The 13141-nt window shown below is 33.1% G+C and overlaps 1 protein-coding gene across 1 annotated transcript in view; it reads left to right on the forward strand.

Annotated features, from left to right (window-relative positions):
- DNAI4 (dynein axonemal intermediate chain 4) overlaps positions 1 to 13141 on the forward strand; it is a 74972-nt gene that overhangs the window by 33999 nt on the left and 27832 nt on the right. Inside the window, 3 exon segments of the mRNA XM_047788724.1 lie at positions 619 to 758; positions 5385 to 5540; positions 11653 to 11847. Of these exon segments, the coding sequence (XP_047644680.1) occupies positions 619 to 758; positions 5385 to 5540; positions 11653 to 11847 (491 nt within the window).

Below are 13141 nucleotides of genomic sequence, written 5' to 3' on the forward strand. Positions count from 1 at the left end.
GACTGGCAGCCATAGCTCCAGTATGACCTCTAGCCTGGGAACTTCCACATGCTACAGGTGTGGCCATAACAAGAAAAAAACATTTCAAAGAAGTAGTATTAGACAAACTAAATTCTCTGACCACAGTGGAATAACATTAAAATTTTATAATATAAACCTCAACTAAAACATAGGCACACATTCACATATACTTTGGGAAGTTAAAAAAGACATTTTCTAAATTCCTTGTGAACCAAAGATGAAATCATAATAGAAGTCTAATAAATATAACTAAACAATTATGAAAATAATACATATAGGATGACACAAAAGTGATACTTTGAGGGAAATTTATAGCTTTCAGTGTCTATATCAACGTTCATAAAACCTGTGTGGAGGTAATGCTAGCATATTGTTGATGGGTACTGAAAGTTATAGGGATGTTGGGAGGTATAGTATAAGAGTCCTTAGAGGTAGTTTTATGCAGTTTTTCCCTAAGAAGTGTTTTGAACTCTCACTTCACATTTAGGTGCAATTCACATTAAAAAAGGTAATTTTAAAATAAAGCATTCTATGAAGAGATACGTGTGGTAATCATTCATTATTATTTATACATTGAGTATACATTATTTTTTACAGCCAGAGAAATAAGAATTATGAGAACCTTTGTCGAAATAGATTAGGCAATGACTTATACGTAGAAAGGATGATACAGACTATTAATGGAGCACCAAAGAATAAAGACGTTCAATGTGACAAAATTGTAAAAGAAGACAAAGGTAATTTATGTTTTATCCTGCTTGACGAATTACCATGTTTTTATGTATATTCTCTGAGTCTGTCAATGAACAAATAAATGTTAAAGTATATAAGGAAAAAATAGAAATGAATTGGCCAAATCACACCAGTGGATGGGTACTGTGCTTTCAGAATTTGATGATTAAGTTAATAAGTAATAAAGATATAGAAGATTTGATAACAATTATCAATCGATTTTTATACAAACTATATCACAGAAATTTCTATTCTTCCAATATTTATGAAACATTTATGGAAACCAATTGTTTACTGTAACAAAGAATATCAAACACAAGTAATAAAATTTAAAATATGCCGAGCTCTATTTTAGGCCTTTCACATACGCGTATTTCACGTACCTGAGAGATAGTGCAGATTCAGTTCCAGACCACCCCAATTAAGTGAATATCTCAGTAAAGTGAGTCACACAATTTTTTTTATTTCTTAGTGCATGTAAAAATTGTGTTTACACTATAATCTTTTGTGGTCTATTAAGTGTATAATAGCATTGTGTCCAGAAAAGTGTATAATTTAAAAATATTTTTATTGGAGTTCCCGTCATAGGGCAGTGGGAAACGAATCTGACTAGGAACCATGAAGTTGTGGGTTCAATCCCTGGCCTTGCTCAGTAGATTAAGGATCCAGCATTGCTGTGAGCTGTGGTATAGGCTGGCAGCTGCAGCTCTGATTCAGCCCCTAGCCTGGGAACCTCCATATGCCATGGGTGCAGTCCTAAAAAAAACAAACAAAAAAAAGCAAATAAAGATATTTTATTGCTGGGAGTTCTCGTTGTGGCTCAGAGGGTTAAGAATCCGACTAGTATCCGTGAGGGTGAGGTTTGATCCCTGGCCTTGTTCAGTGGGTTAAGGATCCAAGATAGACCCAAACAGAAATGTGGATGCTGGTAGTTGGGAAATTGGCAAATAAGAGGTAATGCAGGGTGAGTATGGAAGGACCTCAATAACATTTGGTACAAGAGAAAAAACAAAGCAAGAGACTATCAATACAAAAGTTAGGAAAAGTGAATATTTCTTTTGGAGGTAGCTAGAAGGAGGATGCCTATGATACGAGAGTGTCCAGGGGACTTCTAAGCAACTGAAGTCATTCTATTTCTTATGCTGGTTGGTGAGTACATGCTGTTAATTCTTTCTTTACATTATAAATATGTGTCTTATACACTCTTCTATGAGGGTATATATTTCACAATAAAGATTTTATTAAAATAATGGTACAGTTTATACTAGAGAATTTGATATCGACCAAGTAAATATTAAGATTTTACAGATCAATACAAAAAATACATGTCTTTCTTGCCTGATTTTGGTTGAGATTGAAAGAAATTCAGGAGTCGGAGAGATGTAAAAATATCATCCTTATTACTGATGAAGTTAATTTAAAAACGTATCCTTGGGAATTCCCTGGTGGCTCAGCAGGTTAAGGATCTGACATTGTCACTGCTGTGGCTTGGGTTCAATTCCTGGCCCCAGGACTTCCGCATGTCGCAGATGTGGCCAAAAAAATATATACACCCTTAAATCCACAGCTAAGTGGACTTACTATTTGTTCCCTCCAGAATAGATCTTACCAACAGTAATTGGCACAGATAGATAAGCACAGACTTCTGTATATGTGAGAACAGACCAGAATGCATTCTTTCTGCAAGTGAGCAACCTTAACAAAAGAATCCAAAAGTAGCTGAAGTACAATTCCTTCTCCTAAACTCTCCTATAGGGTTAGTCACTTCTCTTTCCCTGGCAATGAGTGAATGAGGGACACAGAGAAGCCAAAAATGTCAGTTTAGCTGAAGTTGCCTCTGTGAAGATTCATAAAAACTGAGGAAAATTTCCAACTTAACAGTATACATATGGTGATTTATTATAGAAGTGGCAATTCAAATAAATGGATAATTAAATGTGTTCCTAGATAACTCTTAAAAAATGCAGTCAAATCCTGAAACTTGGTAGATTTCATAAAGCCAGTTTGTTTTCTATGTATATTATACTAAAATAAAAATTTTAAAAAGTTTGTGTCATATCAACTCATTTTTATTAAAAAATATGTAGGTATTTATTCATATACCAACATATTTATGTCAATATGGAAGGACATGCATGAAAATGTTAGCAGTTATTATTTCTAGGTGATGGAAATATAAGTCATATTTACCTTTTCTTTTGTGGTAAGCATGTATTTTTGCTCAGCTAAAAAGTAAAATTATTTTTCTATAAATGTTATGTAGCCAATTGTTACACTTTTATGGTCTGAAGTAAACTAGTGGATAGAAATAATGTTTTAAAACTTGTGAAAACTATATATACATGTCACATTCAGAAATGCTCAAAACACAGATATAGTAGGGAATACCTTTTTCTGATGTAGGTAAAATACGATTTTCTTAATAGCTTATGACAGAATAAAATTGGGAAGTCTTTATTCTATCTAGTACATGATATTATGGCATGTACATAATATCTGTTTCTTAGGTTAATTAAATTTATTCTAATGAACAAATGTAATTATGTTACCTAAACTAAAATCACACAGTGTTATTTGTTATCATTTTTACCTTTTTTTTTCTTTTTCTTTTTAGGGCCGTACCTGGGGCATATGGAAGTTCCCAGGTTAGGGGTCGAATTGGAGCTTCAGCTGCTGGCCTACACCACAGCCACAGCAATGCGGGATCTGAACTGCATCTGCAACCTGTTTTACCACAGGTTGTGGCAATGCCAGATCCTTAACTCACTGTGCGAGGCCAGGGCTCAAACCCACATCCTCTCAAATATTAGTTGGATTCTTAACCCTCTGAGCCACAACCGGAACTCTGTTATTTATCTTTAAAGAAGAAACAACTTTAAATCACCCTAACATCTTACATTGCTCATATACAACGTGTATATTTATTTATGTAGCAATTATTAGTGAATATTTAACCATACACTCCTATATGCTCAACTTATTAAATTTTTTAGTTAAAGGAAGAAAAGAAGGTTAAGTAATTCAACATTCAAATACAAGGACCTCTTTCTAAAGTCTTTGACTTTATAAACAGGGAAATTGTTTTTCAGTTCAACAAAGTATACTAGGTATTTATTTGCTCTGTGCCTGACTTAGCTACTAATAAGTTCAATATGATAGAAATGCTATTATGAAATGTAATACTCTTACTAATTAAAACATCATTAAATACCAGACTCCTTCATTCTGCATCATGAAAATAAAAGTTGTTAACAGTGAAGTAGTTGCGTTCATTAGATCTAGATCTTGTTTTAATTTTGGGGGAAAATAACTTTTTATTAAATCACTGTAATTTCACTGAAAGTTTAGTAGGGTTAGCATGTAGGAACATATGATTTACATGGTCACTAATAAAATCATTTCTATATGAGATTTTCATTATATCAGCCATAAAAGGGGTTGGGAGATTTTCATTTTTAAATTTTATAAATAACATTACCAGTTTTTGTTTAGGGACCATTGTTGTATTTGCTCATTGGAATAAATACAGGTAACTTAAACAAAAATTTAAAGAGAGAAAGTAATAATCGTACTATCTATAAACTTCCTAAGAACAGAGTCTTTCACTTTCCCAAGAACAGTTTTTATGCATAAGAATACAGGACATTTTACTTGATAAAAATATGATTAGATGATTACAGATAAAAATATGATTAGATGATTACAGATAAGTTCTGTAGAATATAACATGTTATATTTTAATTGTAAACAAAAGAACATTAGGAGTTCCTGTTGTGGCTCAGCAGTTAAGAACCCAACATAGTGTCCGTGAAGATGTGGGTTTGATCCCTGGCCTCGCTCAGTGGGCTAAAGATAGGGCATTGCCACAAGTTGCCCTGGATCCTGGATTGCTGTGGCTGTGATGTAGGCTCCAGCTGCAGTTCCAATTGGATCCTTAGCCTGGGAACTTCCATGTGCCACAGGTGTGACCCTAAAAAGAAAAAAACAACCCCCCCCAAAAAAACCAGGTTATATGGTCATACAGGTCCATATCAAGGCAGCCCTATATTGACAGGCTGATGAAATTATGTGGCACCGATTTGGGGATACAGGAAAGAAGGGTTGGGGATCAGAAATGGATAGGATAATTTTGGAACTGTCACTAAAATATTAAGGTTTTTGTAGACACTAAAAGTGTAGTGGCTAAGGATCTCTTAGGGAGTCCACATGATTTATTTCTTTTTCATATTTATCTACTTCCTGCAAAGCAATAGTATTTTTTCCATGAATAATACATGTTCTTTTTTTTGTTTTTGTTTTTGTTTTTTGTTTTTTTAGGGCCGCACCCTCAGCATATGGAGGTTCCCAGGCTAGGGGTTGAATCTGAGCTAGAGCCGCTGGCCTATGCCACAGCAACGTGAGTCCGAGCTTCATCTGTGACCTACACCACAGCTTATGGCAACGCCAGATCCGTAACCCACTGAGCGAGGCCATCAAACCTGCATCCTTATGGATGCTGGTCAGATTCGTTTCCCCTGAGCCATGATGGGAATGCCTATAGATATTCTTATCTTAGATTTTGCTATAACTAGTTATGTATAAGCTAAAATATTAGACTTTTGTTCAAAATTATTTTCCTTCTCTTTATTTAGGCATAATGTCCACAGCGTGGGACTTGTATGATTCTTATAATGCTACAGAGCTTTCATCTTTACCAGTAAAACAATCTATAGTTGATTCAAGTAATAAAGCAAGTATACCTCCTAAAGACCGGGACCAAAGAATGCCAGGGAGTAATTTAGAAAAAAGTAAGATGTCATTTATTTCAGCTTTTTAAAATTGAGGTAAAATTGGTATACAACATTATATTAGTTGCAAGAGTACAACATAATAATTTGACTTTTGTCTATACTACAAAGTGATGGCCACAATGTCTAATTATTTTCTGTCACCCTACAATTAACTCACCCCTTCACTCACTTTTACTTCCTCTTCAGCCTCCTTCCCCTCTGACAACCATCAATCTCTTCTCCGTATTTACGAATTTTGTTTTGTTTTTTACACTCCACATGTGAGTAAAATCATATGGTATTTTTCTTTCTCTGCGACTTATTTTACTTAGCATAATAGCCTGCATTTGCCTGATAATTAGTGATGTCGAACATCTTCTCATTTGCCCTTTTGAAAAAATATCTGTTTGGATTATCTGTCCATTTTTTAATCATTTTTTTTCTTTTTTCCTTTTTTTGCTATTGAGTTCTTTACATATTTAGGATTAACCCTTTGTTGAATATATAATTTGCAAATATTTCTCACATTTTTAGGTAGCCTTTTTATTTCGTTGGTGGTTTCCTTTTCTATGCAGAAGCTTTTCAGTTTGATTTAGTCCCACTTGTTTTGCTTTGGTTGCTTTTGCTTTTGCTTTTGGAGTCAGATCTAAAAAATCAATGCCAAGACCAATGTCAAGAAGCATATCACCAATATTTTCTTATAGGTGGCTTGTGATTTCAGGTCTTATATTCCAAGTCTCTAATCCATTTTGAATTAATTTTTATGTTTGGTGTAAGATAATAGTTTAGTTTCATTCTTTTGCTTGTGGCTGTCCACTTCTCCCAATACCATTTATTGAAGAGACTATCCTTTCCCATTGTATATTCTTGGTTCCTTTGTTGTAAATAATTGACAACATATGCATGGGTTTATTTCTGGGGCCTCTGTTCTGTTCTATTGCTCTGTGTATCTGTTTTTATGTCAATACCATGCCATTTTGATTACTTTAGTTTTGGAGTATAGTTTGAAGCCAGGGAGTATAATACCTCGAGCTTAGTTCTTCTTTCTCGATATTGCTTGGACTATTCAGTCATTTGTGGTTCCATACAAATTTCAAAATTATTTGTTCTAGTTCTGTGAAATATGCCATTGTAAATTTGATAGGGATTGCGTTGAACCTGTGGATTGCTTTGGGTAGTATGAACATTTTCACAATGTTAATTCTTCCAATCCCTGAGTATGGAATGTCTCCATTTATTTGTTTTTTTCTTTAATTTCTTGTATTAGTGTTTTGTTATTTTAGATTTTTTGAATGATGTTTTCACATGACATTTTTAATGTTCTCTTTTAGCAGTTACACTTTTTTTTTTTCTGGTGGAACTTGAAAGATACAACTTTTACTCAGAAATAGCATCATTACTTTTTCAATTAATCTTGGACTCTGAACTAAAAATTTTATTTTTTTTCTTGGATACCAATAAAGAATTTCAAAAATTGTATATTCCTCTATTGCTTTTTTACTTGCTCTTAAGCTCTTTTTCATGTACGTAGGTTCTCTCATTTTTTTCTCTCTCTTTCTGTACATTAGATAACTTATAAGAAAAAGAAAATAGGCTAACCCCATGACAGCATAAAATGGAGATACTTAACAACATTGGCTTTTAATTGGGGATAGTTGTACCTTCCTAGGGGGCATTTGGAAATATCTGGAGATATTTTTGCTGTCATGACAATGGAGACATTTTGGGTAGATGCCAAGGATACTGTTAAAAATTCTTCAATTCACAGAACAGTCCTCACAACAACAACAAGAAATATCTGATCACAATGTCAATAGTGTGAGTAGAAATATTTGAGTTTAATTTATAAACATTTGCCAAAACTTTACAAAATTTTGCCAGGGTATAGTTATCCTGACATAAAGACCATCCCTTAAATGTGATAATACCACTCTAGAAAAAAAAAACAACAACTCAAAAGTTTAGAATAGGGAGAGTAAAATTATATAATCACAAAATAATCAGAAGTGGAATTTAACATACCTCTTATAACTAAACTTTATAAAAATTTTTCATATTGTTAAGTATTTCTGGGGAATTACAATTTTGTGTTGGTTTTAATTATAACATTTATTCCTAAAACTTAAAATAGTAAAAGTTAAAGTTGTAATGCCGGATTTCTAGGTCTTGGTAGTACTGATGTTTTGACCAGACTTTTTTCTTTAGGACCTTCCACTTATGCATTTTTGTGGATCAATGGCTTTAATTGGGGGGTGAGATAATATATACAATTTTGAAGTCCCATGTAATTTTTAATCTAAGATTGAATTTTCCCTAGCAATTAGTAGTATCTTGTACAAGCAAACCTACTGTATAGACATTAATACTTAAATGGCAAAAAGAAGATGATTCATTCTTCCCCTTCACTTCCCTCTGGGAAAATGAACTGGTCTTCATTATAAACAACTTTCAGTAAAATATGGAGATGGTTGGTCTATATAACTGTAAGTATTATTTTAAAAATAAAAGGATATAGATGACACATCTAAAGTTCAGACTTTTTTTTTACATTAATCTTGAGATACAATGATAGACCAAGTTATAACATGAAAAGTTCCATGAATCTATATCCCTGAAGGAAATATAATAATTATAAATAAGGCAATCATTTTCTGAAGTTTTCAATTTTTACACTTGGCATTTCAAAATATTAACTGATTTAATGTTTTAAAATATTATATTTGTTTTGGGGTCAGAATTAGTGCAAGTAGAAATACTACCAAGACCTAGAAATCTGGCATTACAACTTTAATTTTTAGTATTTTAAGTTTTAGGAATAAATGTTATAATTAAAACCAACACAAAATTGTAATTCCCCAGAAATTTTTAGTTATATGAAAGAATTTTTATAAAGTTTAGCTATAAGAAGTTTGTTAAACTCCACTTCTTATTATATATTTGTCTTAAATATTTCCTCTAAATATTTAGATAGAATACTTGTTTAGAACTCTATCAACTAGTTATAATTTCATATTGACTGTCAAACATAATTAAGAAAACTGAAGCAAAGAAGGAAATTGTATTGTATTTACCCATATTTTTGTTCTTATTCTGTTTTTCTTTCTGATGTTCCAAAAATTTCTTCTTTTATTTTCTTTCATCACTTAGAACATAATGTACCATTTCCTTCTGGCCTCCATGATTTCTGATGAAAACTCTCTTGTTTTTCAAATTATTTCCCTCTGTGTACAAGATATCATTTCTCCCTCAATGCTTTGGGTATTTCTGTTTTGCCTTCAGTTTTAAGAAATTTGAGTATGATGTGTCTTGGTGTGGGTTTCTTTAGGTTTATACTCTTTGGAGTTCACTTAGTTTCCTGACTCCGTACATTATTCTTTGCCAAATTTTGGAAAATTTCAGCTATTATTTCTTCAAGTACTTTTTCAGTTTCGTCATCTTTCTCTTCTTCCCAATGACATGAATGTTAAGTCTCTTTTTGGAGTCCCACAGACTTCTAACAATCACCTGTTCATTTTTTTCAGACTATTTTCTTTCTGTTTTTCAAACTGGGTAATTTCTACCATTCTCTCTTCAAGTTTATGATTCTTTCCTCTGCCTTTCCCCATTTTGTTGTTGGTCCTAACCACTGAATTAAAAAATTTGGATTATTTTATTTTTAGTTCAAAAATTTCCATTTGGTTCTTATATTAATTTACTAAAACTTTTTACTTCTTAGATAATACTTGCTATTATTCCATTTTTTTCAAATGTATTCATAAATACTTGAAACTTTTTTTTCTTTTTTTTTCTTTTTTTTTTTTTTTGCCTTTTCTGGGGCTGCTCCTGAAGCATATGGAGGTTCCCAGGCTAGGGGTCTAATTGGAGCTATAGCCGCTGGCCTACACCAGAGCCATGGCAACTCGGGATCCGAGCCGAGTCTGTGACCTACACCACAGCTCACGGCAACACCGGATCCTTAGCCCACTGAGCAAGGCCAGGGATTGAACCCACAACCTCATGGTTCCTGGTTGGATTCGTTAACCACTGAACCACAACGGAAACTCCCTTGAAACATTTTTTGATGGCTGCCTTAAACTGTCAAATAATCTAAAGATCTCTGTCATCTCAGCGTTGGTGTCTATTGATTTTGTTTTTTGTTTGTTTTTATTTTCCTTTAAGTTGAGGTTTTCTTGGTTCTTTGGATGATGAATGATTTTCAGTTGAAATTTAGAAATTTGGGGTATTACGTCAATGAGAACTGGACTTCTTCAAACCTTCCTTTTTAGCAGGCTTTGTTTAACACTATTTGACAGGGGATTTTACTGGTCCATTACTGCCAGGTGGGAATAAAAGTCCATGTTCTCTACTTGGCTTTCAATTGTATTGAGGGAAAGGATCTCCTCATTACTGTTGTGCAGTGACAGATAGGAAGCTCTGACTTCCATTGATACCTACATGGCTGGGAAGGATGGGAGTGCCTCATTGCCACCACATTACACCATGGATTGGTACTTGGCTTTATTTATTGGGCAGTTCTGTAAGTCCTGGACTCTAGTCTGTCCAACTCTGACTATTCTAATGAGAGAAGAAGAGGACACCTTGTTACTGCCAGATGGGTGTGGAATTCCATGTTGCCTAACTGGTCTCCCCTGACATTTGCAGAAAGGGCAGCACAGTCATTATATTTGGTAGTATTAAAAGTCCTGGCTCCTTACTGAGCCTTCTCTGATAATACACCCACTGGAGGCTGGGAAACTGAGATGCCTTGTTAGAGCCTGGCAAGGATAGAAATATATTTTATTTATTTATTTATTTATTTTTATTTCTGGCTGAGCCCACAGCTTAAAAAATTCCTGGGTCAGGGACTGAACCTATGCCACAGCAGTGATCCGATCCACAGCAGAGACAACATTGGATCCCACTGACCAGCCAGGGAACTCTGTGGGATGGAAGTTTTGATTCCCCACTTAGCTAGTGGAATTTTGGAATGGATACAGCTACAGTTTTTTTCTGTGGTTTTTGTCTGGAGTAGAGTAATTATATTCTAAAATTTGTCTTTCCTGCAAGGTGTTCTTTTCCTAGTCTTTTGGCTAGAGAGAGGAGGTTTGTCTGGAGTATACGCAGCAATAAGAAACCCAGGGAACTCACCATCGTGTCGTTCCTTTGTTTCTGAGCTCTCTTGTTCCTCTACCTCCTTCTATCAAAGATTTCCAAAGAATTATGTTTGTTTTGTATATAATGTCCAGAGTTTTTAGCTGTATTCAGCAGAAAGAGTAGGGAAAGTTGTGTATACTCACTTTCGTGGGTGTAGGATTCCCCTTCATTCTGTTTTTTACTTAGTATTGTGGTAGGTAGAATAATTATTTCCCAAATATATACACATCGCAATATCTGAAAATTGTGAATTAATTACCTTACATGGCAAGAGAGACCTTCCAGATGTGATCACACTAAGGTATCTTCAAAGGAGGAGATTATCCTGGGTTATCTGAGAGGATCCAGACTAATCACATGGGCACTAAAATTGGAGCATTTTTTTTTTTTTTTTTGCTGTGGTCAGAGAGATGTAATGTTGCTGTATTTTGAAGATGAAAGGGGGGTTGTTGGTGGCCTCTAGAATTTGATAAAGGCAAGGAAATGAGTTTTCCTTTAGAGCCTTCAGAAAGGAACATAACCCAACTAACTTTTTGGTTTTAGCCTAGTGAGACCTGGGTCAAACCTCTAACCTGTATAACTCTAAGATAATAAATTTGAGCGATTTTTTTAATCCACTAAGTTTTTGGTAACTTGTTATTGCATCAATGAAAAAATTAACAGTAATATAGTATTCCTATAAAGAAATAATCAAATCAAACTTTACCTGAAGACTTATAATAATGTTATTTCAATTCGAAGAAGTATGTATAGAGATACAAATTGTGAATTATCATTGCTTATTTTCTGAAAAACGGCATGTTTTTAAGTGGTTAAGACTTCTAAAATGAGATTATATATGTTTATCTCGTATGTCCTTGGTACATAAAAAAACTTTCAATATATGTCATTTGAAGTTGTCGAATACTCAAGGAAAACAAATAGTGATTGGCAAAATGTCATTTTTTAAATCTGAAATGTTCAAACTATTTTATTGCATCATGTTTGTATTTTACAGTTAGTGAAGGTAGTTCTATAATGGATATAGAAAATGTAATTCTGGCTAAAATCCGTGATGATGAAGAAGACCACTCAGACACAGTATTGAAATCTGACAAGTTTCAACAGGACTTATTTTTTATGGAACGAGTTATAATGGGAAATATATTTCAGCCAAAACTTGCAGCTTATCGTCAGCTTCCTGTTTTAAAAGGTATTTAATATATTATGCACTAAAACCTCTTTTTAAAAAATCATTGTATTTTTTTGAAATAAAGATTTTTTTACTTTAAAAAGGTATTTAAAAATAATCACTTTTAGGCAAGCTCAAATAATTTAAAAAATTAAATGGTGTTATTATTTCTAAATGTAGTCTCCAGACTGAGTTGTCACTTAGCAGAAGACATATTTATATAGTTTTTGACACTAACTGTATGAATAGCAGTAGAGTCCAGATATCTAAAAATGTTGAAAAACTATGTTACTTCTCTCATATTAGGTTGATACCTAAACATTTTCATCATCTATATAAAATTTTCATCCCATAATTAAAGATTTATAAGATTTAAATTTACAGACTGCTATAAATTTTGACCTTAAAAAAACAAAACTGATGGTAGATCACTTCTTTAATGTATCTAACAAATAAAAATGCCAGAGGAATTTTTTTAAAGAGGTAAGATTTACTATAATAAAATACCTATATTTTAACTGTATAATTTGATATATTTAAAAATGTATAAGCCTACATAACTATTACTCTAAGATATAGAATATATCTATCAACCCCCAAATTTCCCTTCCTTTCACTGTTATAGACAACTATTAAGTTGATTTCTCTCACCACAGATGAATTGTTTTTGTACATCATATAAACTGGGTTCATATAGTCAATATTCTTTTGTGTCTGGTTTCTTTAACTCAACATAATGTTTTTAAGATTTGTCTTTATAGGTTGTTCACTTTTTTCTGAGTAGTATTCCATTTTATGACTGTACCATAATGATTTATATATTCATTTACTTGTCGATGTACACCTAGACCCTAGAGCTTTGGGCTATTATGAATAAAACTGCTTTGATCATTTTTGTGCTCATTTTTGTGGATGTGTGTTTTAATTTCCCTTGGGAAAGCCATCCATCAAGAGATGGAATTTCTGAATCTTTGGATAGACATATGCATAAGTTTTTTAGAAAATGAAAAATATCTTTCCAAATTATTTGTACCATCTTACAATCCCACAAGAAATATTCAAGAGTTGCTCCACATTCTTGATAATGCCTGATGATATTGGCAATCTTTTTAAGGTGTTTTTTTTTTTTGTCATTTGTATATCTTCTTTTGGGTAATGTTTGTTCAAGTTATTTGCCCATTTTAAAATTGAGATGTCTTTTTAAAAATCAAGTTGTAGGAGTTCATTTTTATATATTCTGGATACAAGCTCTTTTTTTAATGTCTTTTATAATCCTTCCTTCTAGTTCTTCTTTGCCCTTCCCCCATCCTTAAGA

The sequence above is a fragment of the Phacochoerus africanus genome, chromosome 8 (assembly GCF_016906955.1).
Source record: "Phacochoerus africanus isolate WHEZ1 chromosome 8, ROS_Pafr_v1, whole genome shotgun sequence".
NCBI classification, from domain to species: Eukaryota; Metazoa; Chordata; class Mammalia; order Artiodactyla; family Suidae; genus Phacochoerus; species Phacochoerus africanus.